The sequence below is a fragment of the Ascaphus truei genome, chromosome 2 (assembly GCF_040206685.1).
Source record: "Ascaphus truei isolate aAscTru1 chromosome 2, aAscTru1.hap1, whole genome shotgun sequence".
Classification (NCBI taxonomy): domain Eukaryota; kingdom Metazoa; phylum Chordata; class Amphibia; order Anura; family Ascaphidae; genus Ascaphus; species Ascaphus truei.
Genome location: NC_134484.1, coordinates 314916626 through 314929121, shown reverse-complemented (window position 1 = coordinate 314929121; position 12496 = coordinate 314916626). Strand labels below are relative to the sequence as shown.

Genomic DNA, 12496 nt, shown 5'->3' with positions numbered 1-12496 from the left:
GAGAATCACCATGACATAATGTATTTTGTAATGTATTGTATTGTATAATATTATAAAATTATAAACTAATAAAATTTAAGTTACAAAAAAAGGAATTAGAGGATACTGAGGAGTTAACCCACATGAAGGATAAACTTTTTGGGGCAAGACAAAGAGAAAGTAGAGTCTTTCCTATTCATCAAGTAATTGAAGACCTCATTCAGGTGGAGTTGGCGCGACCAGACGCAAGAGTATTTACGCCTAAAAGGTTTGGGAAGATGTATCCATTCCCACAAGAGGAGGTAAAATTTTGGGATGTCAGCCCAAAGGTGGATACTGCTATATCCAGAATAGTGAAAAAGACCACAATCCCAATAGAGGAAGCTGCGTCATTAAAGGACGCTATGGATAGGAAGATGGATTATGTATTGAAGAAAGCATACGTTACAGCAGGAACATCCTACAAACCAGCCATAGCAACAAGGTCAGCAGCAAGGGCTATGCGAGTGTGGATTGCAAACATAGAAGAGGCAATAGACAAGGGTGTAAAATGAAGTGCTATTCTGAAGGCACTGTCCGAAGTAAAGTGGGCAACAGACTGCATAGCAGAGGCCTCTTTGGATGCGGTAAAATTAGCAGCTAAATCTATGGCGCTAGCGGTATCAGCAAGAAGGGCTTTATGGCTCAGACAGTGGATGGCTGACACAGCATCAAAGAACAGCTTATGTGGACTACCATTTGAAGGTGAATTCCTCTTCGGCAACAAACTGGATGCCATAATAACAAAAGCATCAAGAGGTAAGAGCACTTTTTTACCTCAGGAAAACAGGACCAGAAGATTCGGTTTCCAACAGGCTAATAGAATCCAGTATAAGGAAGCAAAGGCATATAGACCTGGCAGGTCATTTCCAAGACAAACATGGAGGGGCGGCCAGAACCGGCTTTTTCGTGGCGCCAGAGGAAGAGGATCAATTTCAAAGAACAAGTTCACATGAAGGTCAGAGGGCCCAGCAGTTGCCAGTAGGAGGGCGACTGAAGCAGTTTTCTGCAACATGGGCCCAAACAATACAGGACAATTGGGTATTAGAAACCATTCGTCAGGGGTACAGTATAGAATTCAGAGAGATGCCAAGAAGAAATATGGGCGTAATAACATGGATACAGTCCAAGGAAAAAAGAAGGCAAATGAATTCAGCATTAAAGAAGTTATTACAAGCGGAAGTAATAAGGAAGGTACCTCAGGAAGACAGAGGAAGTGGAATTTATTCCAGAATATTTCTAGTAAAGAAACATACAGGGGATTACAGAGCAATCCTAGACCTAAGAAAGGTAAATTCATTCTTGAAAATAAGAAAATTCAAGATGGCATCGTTGAACCTGATTATTCAAGAAGTACAACCAGGAGACTGGATGGTGGCGATAGACTTAAAAGACGCTTATCTACATGTGCCCATAGCAGAGGGACACCAAGATTTCTAAGGTTTGCAGTAAATCAAGATCATTATCAGTACACAGCACTGCCATTTGGTCTGGCTTTTTCCCCAAGGACGTTTACAAAGGTTCTAGCCCCTCTAGTGGCAGAAATGAGAGAAAGAGGGGTAGAAATATACCCATACCTGGACGACATCCTGGTAAAATCAAAGAGTGGAGAAACTCCAACAAGACCAGAAGATGGTAATAACCTTCCTGGAACACCACGGTTGGTTAATAAACAGAGACAAGAGTCATCTCGTGCCCACTCAACTGTTAAGATTTCTGGGGGTAGAATTCGATACGGCAAAAGGAGAAGTGAGACTGCCAGACGCAAAGAGGCAAGACATAGCCATACAAACAAAGAAGCTCAGGAAAGCTGCCAGAACTTCAGCAGAAGAATGCATGAAGCTCCTGGGAAAATTCTGTGAAAAGTTGTGAATAAAAACACAAGTCTGAGGTTATATTTTGCAGAATAGACAAATAAGTTTATTTCCTTGTGCGGTGCACACGCAAAAACACAAGACAGAATCTTGTTACACCCACACACAAAACAGGAATTAAAGTGGTGGGAAGATACCCGAAACCTAGGAAAAGGACAAACACTACACCCAGTACAGTGGGTAAGAATTACAACAGATGCGAGCAACGCAGGTTGGAGCGCCCAAATGGGAGAAACATTGGTGCAAGGAACCTGGACAAACCAGGAAAAGCATCTTCCATCAAATCTGCTGTAACTAAAAGCAGTACAAAGGGCCCTAGAAACTTTCCAAGACCAAATAAATGGTGGCTATATAAAAGAATCAGACAACAGGTCAGTTGTCAAGTATATAGCCAAACAAGGAGGAACCAGTACCAGAAAGCTGATGAACCTCACAGCAGAAATCCTCTTTTGGGCAGAGCTCCACTTGTCGGAAGTTACAGCCATACATATCCCAGGACTGGAAAATGTCACAGCAGACTTTCTAAGTCGCAACATCATACACCCAGGAGAATGGGCATTAGACCCACAGGTGGTTCAAGAACTGGTAGAGCGATGGGGTCAGCCAGACATAGATCTCATAGCGACACATCAGAACCGCAAGGTAAGGAACTACTGTGCGAGACAGTTTCATCCAAGCGCATAAGGTACAGATGCTCTGTTTCAAATGGGACTTCAAGTTGGCATACCTCTTCCCTCCAATTCCCCTAATTCCAAAAGCGATCAGGAAAATCAGGGAAGACCAAGCAGAGGTGATATTCGTAGCACCATAGTAGCAAGAAGGCTTTGGTTCACACACTTGGTAAATATGGCAGTAGATACACCATGGCACATACGAGATCGCAAAGGACTGATGCGACAGGGGCCAATATGTCATCCGAACGCCAAACAATGGGCCTTGACGGCATGGCGATTGAGCGGGAAACATTGAGACTGAAGGGTTGTTCAGAAAAAACAATCCATACCCTTTTACAAGCAAGGAAAGGTTCCACATCAAAGGTCTACCATAGAATCTGGCTTTGCTTTCGCGATTTGGTGTGAAAAAGAAAAACTAAATTTCCTTTCACCTAGTATTGTATCAATAGTAGAGTTCCTGCAAAAGGGATTTGAGAGAGGTCTCCGTCTTAGTGCAGAAACCTGTACTTTCAATGAGCTATCAGCCTTATTGGAAAGAAATCTGGCAATGGAAAGATTAATCATCAGGTTCTTGCAGGCAGTTAAAAGATTAAGGCCTCAAATCAAGAACAGGGTACCTACATGGGACTTGTCTCTAGTATTGGATGTACTAACGGCAGCTCCGTTTGAACCTATACAGGAGATAGGCTTAAAATGGTTATGATGGAAGATGGCGTTTTTGATCGCAATCACCTCAGCAAGGAGAGTGGGAGAACTACAGGCTTTATCAGCCTAGTCATACATCAAGACAAGGCAGTTCTCAGACCAGTGCATCAATTCCTGCCAAAGGTTGTATCACAGTTCCATATGAATCAAGAAATTGTGATTCCGTCATTCTGTCCAGAACCAAATAATAAGAAAGAAGAAAGACCTACACAGATTAGACGTGGTAAGATGTCTAAAAGTGTACATGGAAAGGATGCGAGATATCAGAAAGTCAGACAGACTATTCATCATACCAGAGGGACCAAAGAAAGGTCAAGCAGCATCAAAGACAACAATTTCCCAGTGGATAGTGTCTTGTATTAAAAAAGCTTATGAAAGCAAAGGACAAGATAAACCTTTGAACATTAAAGCTCATTCTACAAGGGCCATGTCTACATCATGGGCATTTAAAGCCCAGGCTACACCAGGACAGATATGCAAAGCGGCAGTCTGGTCCTCATTCAATACATTCTTGAAATACTACAGACTAGACGTACAATCATCAGCTGACGCAAGCTTTGGTCGTAGAGTGTTACAACCTGTAGTGAAATAAAGTGTAAAGTGTAATAATAAAGATCAAACTGATAAAGGCATTGACTGGTGGTGTTTATTTCTGATGTATCCCTCCCTAAAATTGTCACTGCTTGGGTATGTCCCAAAGGTGCCCACTGCCAGGGTGATCAGGAAAGGAGAAAATTTAAAACAACTTACCGTAATTTTCTTTTCCTGGAACCATGGCAGTGGGCACATAGTTACCCTCCCTGTGTATGTCTAATGCCTATGTGCCCACTGCCATGGTTCCAGGAAAAGAAAATTACGGTAAGTTGTTTTAAATTTTCTCCTTTTGCGCCAAAAATCGCATAGAAAACACCTGAGCATAATAGCAATGAAGGGGAGGGAGGATCGGCGTCATGACGTCATTATCCTCCGGTCTGATAATGGGAGACATAGGAGGACTGAGGTTACAAAAATGTATGCAATGCTGCCAGGAAAATAGTGATAGTAGAGCAGACAGCCAAGTAAAACATAATGAGGAAAAAAAAGTAATAGCGCCAAAAATCGATCGCGCAGTAGCGCTGTGACATACAGCGCCTACTATGCAAAAGGCACTAAATACAAAGTTGAAAAAAGCCCCAAATTATGCTAACATATGCTCCAAACTGAATTACATAGAAGACCTGATAAAAAAAAAAAGAGAGCACAATTGGCCACTAATTGACAAATATATAGTGAAAGCACAGATTATCATGATGGTGATATAATAAGGGGCTCATTCAATAAAGTGTACTAGGACATCCATCATTAAGTAAAATACTTTATGGTCAAAGAGCCAAAAAAGCACATGTTCAAAATCACACCAAACGAGATGTTAAAAAATAAAAGGCTTATACTCTCTTTTCTTTCTATTAACATATTTTTTAGTCATGTCCTGAATAAGGGCAGATGCAGTAACCAAATAAAGTGTTGTTGAACAAAGTTCTTGATAGCATCAGTTTTCATAATTCACATCAAGGATGATAAACTTCAAGGTTGGTAAGCTGTATTAGCGCCCTGAAGGGCGAAGTCACACGGTAGGTAGCCCAAAGGAAGAGGAACATCAACAGTGTATTAGCATCCTAAAAGGCGATCTTGTGGAATATTCTCAAAGCTGGAATCACGTGACCGGTTGCCCAGAGAAGGATGCTGGTCCAAGATATATATCATAGAAGAGAATAAGACAGAAAAATGGAGAACCATATATTAGAGCATGGTCTTCTAGGTAATTCAGTGCCTTTATTTACTGGTGATTCTTTGTAACCAATTTATGTGCCTTTGCCCTAATGGTATACTTATATTGTCAGTTGTGAGTCCCCCTCTTATATTTCTCCCCCTGTTTTTATTTCTATACTAATTTGTTATTCCAGTTTGGTATGCCTGTGTGCTTGATTATAAGGATATGTTCTCTGTTGTGTTCTATATCTATCTATCTATCTATCTATCTATCTATCTATCTATCTATCTATCTATCTATCTATCTATCTATCTATCTATCTATCTATCTATCTATCTATCTATCTATCTATCTATCATGTTCTATGGGATAATACTTGAAGCATTTTCTGTTTTTAAAACCACTCAATTACATTTTGTATGTATCCAGCTTTTGTTTCTATAACAACCATTTACAAAGTCACATATACAGAGTCAATACTCCTCTGCAGCCATTTCGTGAACCCCCGACCTGAATCTTCGATCGATCACAGGCAAACTGAATCATTTGACAAATTGGCTAAATAATTATTGTGTGCATTGTATTGATGCACATATTAAAGCGGGGGAGAGAGACACGGCAACTTGGACTGGTTCTTAAGTCATTTGTTACCTTCAACTACATTGCCCAGTCACAAGCGATGGAGTTGTATTGGTTCTAGTTTTTAACCATAGATACTTAAACAGCTTGCTCATAGGAAAGCAGGTACTGCTTAAAGCAAAACACGTGCACCATATTGATTATGTATTTGAGAGAATCCAGAAGTTTTAAAATATAAATAAAAAATAAACTGTTAGACTAACACCAAGTACCTAAAAAATATAGCAAATGTTTGGCTATTAGATTACTCCCCCCTCCCCCACAGATCCAACAAGGTTCTTCTGCAGCTTCTTTCCAAGTTTACATATTTTAAATGGCCAAAAAAGGGCTAGCGGCACTAAAACATATCGTGTAGGACAAGCATGTCAAACTCAAATGCTAACAAGGGCCAAATAAACAAGGTTTAAGTCTAGGTGGGCCGCAAAAAAAAAAAAAATTAAATTTTCATAGAAACGTAGGTTTATTTTGAAAAGGTGTGTGTGTGTGTGTGCCTCACAAAACGAAAAAAAAAAAACACCCAGATGTGATTGACTTCTGAATCCATTAACCAGTGTCAGGATGCCCCTCTTGATTTCCAAAGCAGCAATCCGCCTGGAATCTCTGATCCGTAGTCCCTCAAGGTACTATACTGTAGGGGAGGTGTTTCCTACCTGTCTTCCGATGTCCCCCGTGAGAAACTTGAGTCAGATCGGAAGAAAGCAGAATAGGTTATTTCGGTGTAGGTATACGGCAGTTAAGATAAAAACGAGAGACAGAGAGGCGAGGGGGAGGGAGGCTCTCCCTGACTCTCTCTCTGCCTCTCCCTGACTCTCTCCCTCTCCCTGACACTCTCTCTCTCTCTCTCTCTCTCTCTCTCTCTCTCTCTCTCTCTCTCTCTCTCTCTCTCTCTCTCTCTCTCTCTCTCTCTCTCTTCTCTCTCTCTCTCTCCCTGACTCTCTCTCTCTCTCTCTCTCTCTCTCTCTCCCTGACTCTCTCTCTCTCTCTCTCTCTCCCTGACTCTCTCTCTCTCTCTCTCTCTCTCTCTCTCTCTCTCTCTCCCTCTCCCTGACACACTCTCTCTCTCCCTCTCCCTGACACTCTCTCTCTCTCTCTCCCTCTCCCTGACACTCTCTCTCTCTCCCTCTCCCTGACACACTCTCTCTCTCCCTCTCCCTGACTCTCTCTCTCTCTCTCTCTCTCTCTCTCTCTCTCACACACACACACACACACACACACACACACACACACACACACACACACACACACACACACACACACACACACACACACACACACACACACGGTTTACCAGGCTTCAAGGAAAATGCAGTATCTCCGCCAGGGTTTTGACTCCGCCCCCGTGTCCTCCCACACACGGCACGAGTGCAGATTGACTGCACCCGGCCACCGTACGCCTCCAGCCCCTGCAGGCCAGATTTTACTTCCGCCCGTGCTACTCGCTTCCCCCACACCTGCGCTCTGCTTCTCCCGCGGCCAAAACTTTTAACCGCCGCCCACGGCGCTCGCCGACACACACGACCACCGCGCTGGTTGTGAGCGGTCCGCAAAAATATCCGTTGCGGGCCGCATGCGGCATGTTTGATATGCCTGGTGTAGGATGTGGTAAAAAAAAAATTCATTGGCCAAGCAATAGATTTTACACTTGCAAAAGTAGAATCAAACTGCTGGATCATGGCACAGTACTTTAGTAGACGTTGTAGAAGAATCCTTTTCAGTGCAACACTTCCAGTGATACCATTGAAAAGGTGCGCGACTCATTAAACGTTTCTAAGCCAAGGCATTGCGTTTTAAAAGAATACAATTGTTGAAGCAAAAAAGTTTTTCTTTAAAAAAAAAAAAAAAAAAAAAAAAATTCTTATCCATGGTGGCTGGAGTACAGCAGAATGCCATAGAAGGAAAACACATTTACCAGCAGCCATAATAATGGGTTTACCTCCCACATCAGCTCAGGTAGGACATGCACGTCCTAAATTGCACTATATATGGGGTTTGTCTCCCATCTCAGGTCAGTTATTCTTGTCCTACCTTAGCCGAGGGAAGGACGTTGGTAGGTTCCATACCAGTCTATTTGTTTGGCACGTTTTTTCTTTTTTTCCTTGGGCGGCTCTTTCATTCCGTCCTCTTGGGCACATGCCTTCCCCTTACCTGAATGGTCACTTTGTAGCCGCCAGGGTAAACTGCCTATGCCAATCGAGCACAGAAGCGTCTTCCCCCTGGATCTCCTCTTTCTCTATGGCCTGCATGGTGTTCTCCTGGGGAGTTCGGAGGCAGATTGTCATGATGCTGCATACTGATACCAACTGATGTCACAACCGTATATAGTTTTCAGCAACATGCTAATTCAATCCTTAACATTACTACCAAGGACCTATACCAGGGAGGAAATTGGATCTTTATGCCAGTTTTTAAAGGGGCACTTTAAGGGAAGATATTGTTCCCTAGTGGAAGTGAGTAGCAGCATGTTGGCTCTTTTCGCAGTTAGAAGGCACCTCCAAAGCTGACCAGCCTCCAAGGTGCTCAGGTTGTTAAACCTAGGAAAGCTGCCTAGATTTTGTGAAGACTGCAAGGTTAATCTAGTAGCTACCTAACCCAAGAAATTTTGCCCTGATTGCATACAAAATGTCGCATGAGAAAATCTGCAACTTTGTCTGGTTTCATCGACTGGACAAAGACTTTGCTTATGCATTCCTCTGACCAATTATAATTTCAAGGGACTTTAGAGACATCACAGGTCAGACTTGAGTAGACCTACTGCCTGAAAATGTAATTGCTTGCTCAGAGCAAGCGTCTGTTTCACAACTTGGGGAATATTCTTCTTTGGCGAAGGAAGCCCAATCAGACATGAGTTCCTTTTAAAATTGAGGCCATAGATAATATCATCCTCATTCTAAAATGAGTTTAAGGATACAGGGAGGGAACTGGGACTCCTGGTCCAGGCTTTTCTAAGATCAAGGAAAGCAAGTAGAACGTTCCCTTTTAAGTGCTATAAAGGACATTGTGAAGACAGAATGGGCATTGCTGGATAGATCAGCAATGACTGGGTATATTTTGGAAAATATTTATTCAGAGGATACAAGAGATTAAGTAATCCCACCGAAGGTAGATGCAGCTATTGCTACGTTTGTTTTCGAAATGCTGTGATATCGCCTGGACAATGGAGCATCTTTTAGGGATCCTATGGACCATAGACTACCAAGCAATCTTTGGCTATTGGTGAGGCACTTGCTGTAAGTCGGCAACAGCAATGACCTGTATCATGAACAGTCAGAATTAGAGAATGGAAAGGGCATGTTCTAACTAATGTTCTGTGGTTAAGGGTCATGGAGATTAGGGGGGGATGAGGCGAAACGGTTTTAGAACTATAGAGATAGAAGTGCAAAGATCAGCCAAGAAAGAGGCAAGTGGGGGTTGTAATGAGGTCTAAGTTGAGATGCAGATGTATAGGGATAATGGAAAGGAGGGTCATTGTTGTAGTCTAGAAGGTGGGGAGAGGAGTTGAGCAGCAGCATCTTGAAAATAATGAAATGGGAGAGGTGTGAATTGAAGGCTAAAATGTAGTAATATGGGAGATAAATAGACATGCATTTGTGTTTTTAGTAGTTTAGCAGAGGAAGGATACTGCAAGATATAAGATCAGTAAAGGTTTTTAGATGAGGAGCGAGGGTGCAATTGAATGTAACTTGCAGGCAACATGCCTGTAATTCATGTGCTGCCAATGTTTCCTCCTGCCACTATCGGCTGCCAATCATGATCCTTCCCCTAGCCAGGCCAATGATGACCACTAGTCCCCCTCACTAGCTACTGGTCTGACCTGGTCCCTCCTGAACTACACCCTCTGTGCTTTCCTCCTCAACAGATTGCACTAGCAGCAACACTCACCACCAGTCTAAGCCCTTCTATGATTTGTATAGATTAATGCAGGCATCTCACACTCAGTCTGTGGCTGCAATCGACACCGAGACACTGAATTTTTAGTAATAAAGTTGACTGGGAAACCTCTTCCAGTGTCTGGTGGTACTCCTCCCAGACTAACAGCTGTAGCAGACTGAAGGCATGTTGGATAGGCTTGGGGGTAATGAATTGGAAGTGCCCTGCTCAATCATGCTGTGAACGTGGTGGTCAGTCTCGCTGGAGGCAGTACTGGTTTGTGCCTCCCATTGCCACTTAATCTTAAAGCAGAGCACAGGAGTGCCCATGCCACCCTCCCCCTGCCCACCATCCACCCATATCTCAACTGCCTCATCCTCTCCTCTCTCCTTACTTGCCCCTTGCTCCTCTCTTACTCGCCCATCGCTCCTCTACCCCATAATGAAATTTAAAAAAAGATTTTAAATATATAAAAAAAAATATTATATGAAATAAAAGTACGTAAAAGTAGAATTAAGAAACTAAACTATAATATGTACTGTGTAATATTTTTAAAATTTTTTCAAGGAACACCAATTAAAATAATACTTTTTAACGCCAATCAAAAATACAAAATTGTTAAATGAAATAAAACTGTCCACGTTTCAGGAGCTTACGAGTGCTGTCGTGGTCTACCTGTCCTCTGCGTGGCTCTATAAACTAACTATATAACAAAGGATAGATCTTAAGCTATACAACAAAATAAAACAATAGAACTAACAAACTATATAACTAGAATGATTAACTTGTCTGAGAAACTGTAACAAAAACAGAACTATGAATTTAAGTAAACGTAACTATATATAACTAGCACTATCATAACTATAGGTAGAATTGACAAACTAAGACCTACAACTTTAAAAAATAAAAATAAAAAGATGTTTTGCTTTTTTTCCATTGCAACTCCCTCAGACTACTTACCAAGCAGCATGATCCTACACTCGTATAACCACAAATGGCAGCTGCGCACACAGGTGTGTTATATACTTCCAATTACACTTTAATTTTTGGGCACACTTTATGCAAAATGCTTTTTTGAAATTTCAAGGAAAATCTGACAAAGCTAAATTGAATGCATTCATCACAATTGCTGGAAAAATAGGCCGCATTTCACAACTGTTTATCTTTGGGACATCTCTATTCATCACATATATGCAGTAACCGGAAACATACGTTAACGTTTAAGGATGATCCCTCTGATTTAGCTTTTGAACCTTTGACATATTTTCTACATAAATCTGCACCTTCAAACACATTTTTATTTAGTTTTCTAAATTGATTACAAACCGTATTTTTACATTTTTATTTATGAATCTAATAATTGGATTCAATCAATTAGATTCTAGGTTTTTAATTTAAGATTTAACTTTTTTTTTTTTTTTAAACTAAAGCCGGCTGCACCAATAGGGTTTTTAATATTATGAATTACACACTTCACTAAGATCCTCGCTGGCTCTGTTTGCATTTAGGTATCTGATGTGGATAAACCCATTGAACAGCCAGCAGATTCAACTACTATGGAATTGTCAACCAAAGCAACACATGAAAATCCTTCTTTGACAACAGGTGAAATTGTTGGTTTGCCACTCTCTGATGGAAAGGTAATAGTGTATGTTCAATCAGCAATTTGTGATACCTTATTTTCTGTAGCCTGGAAATGTAGTACTCCTACGCGAGCGTTCTTTTCAGAAATGGAAGTCTTTCTTCTGCTCAGTCCAGAAAATATTAGGTGTTACGTGTACTCACAGATTACAGTTCTTAGAGACCCTCTCTAATTCTTGAGACACGGCTATACCTTTTTTCCGTCACATGGGAAATATCGCTGTAATGTAGGTTTTCAGTGGAGAAAGGTGATGGAATCCATGCACTTCAACTAAAATGATCTGTGATGACTCACCCTTCTGTAACATTGAAGCAAAAGAATGCGTAAAAGGCAGTGGGAATAGAAATTCTTATTTTCAAGTTTAAGTCTTGGTGTTTTTTACTTTAGTTCAATATGCTTGATCTTTATTTGCTGTAACCATTTACATCGCCGTGCAGTGGCTAACCAAAAAAAGTTAACTAGTAAATTGATGCTCCTGAAGCATCTAATGCAATCTCCAATGGTTTTTCAGACTGAAGTTGTCTCCTAAGAATATAATCTCTATGCGTTGGTAGAATTTGTGGCAATACCATGTTTACATCAATTCACTGTTTTTTACTACAGCGTTTCCAGCAAACTGTTCCAAGAATTCCACCATCTACTAGAATGCAGTCTTGAAATTCCATAGCTGCTCATCTGAAATATGCAAGTCTTTCAAAGAAACCGTAATGGCTGTCATTGCAGCCTCACACAGGGAAAAGTGTTTGTTTATTCTGTGAATACCACCATTAGATTCATTGTGCTCTTTAGGTTAAAGCTGCAGTTCAGTCAATAACCTGCATGTGTGGTTTTTTTTTTAATAAATCAGTTCTGTAGTAAGAAAAAATACTTTTAGCATTTTCTGTTTTAAAAAACAACAACTTTGAAAGACCAATTGTCTTGTATTCTATTTTAACAGCCATTTGCTAAGGCACTGCCCCTTCATGTCCTGTCACAAGCCCTGGCACACCCCTTTGTCAGCCCTGCCCTCCCTCTAGCACATGTCAGTGCAGCAGTGCTCATGAATATTCATGAGCTTCCACTGACTGACGAAAGCAAATAAAAACATATGCCAGCTCTAATTATGTCACCAAATTTCGCCTATCAATACATGGAGAACGAATTGACTGGCAGCTATACAGTTCTTTAGGTAATTAGAGATTGCAACTATAGAAGTAAAAAAAAAAAAAGACTGAACTGCAGCTTTAACTAGTGAGTTGTAGAATGTTGGTTCCTCATAGATTTGTATTGTATTTTTTAAGGTGCATTGTATGGTGGCGTACTTTTACGTGTTTCATAGTCTGGATAG

At 41.1% G+C, this 12496-nt stretch overlaps 1 protein-coding gene across 15 annotated transcripts in view; it reads left to right on the top strand.

Moving 5' to 3' along the window:
* The window catches only part of GRB10 (growth factor receptor bound protein 10), a 286718-nt gene that overhangs the window by 125972 nt on the left and 148250 nt on the right, over positions 1 to 12496 (top strand). For 9 of the 15 annotated variants that reach the window (XM_075586488.1, XM_075586487.1, XM_075586486.1 and 6 more), the window contains one exon: positions 11036 to 11167. The exons of 4 other annotated variants lie outside the window; for them this stretch is intronic. In XM_075586488.1, the coding sequence (XP_075442603.1) occupies positions 11036 to 11167 (132 nt within the window). Of the gene's footprint in view, positions 1 to 10495; positions 10541 to 11035; positions 11168 to 12496 lie in introns of those variants that run through there. 2 more of the 15 variants (XM_075586485.1, XM_075586495.1) reach the window with 2 other exon arrangements.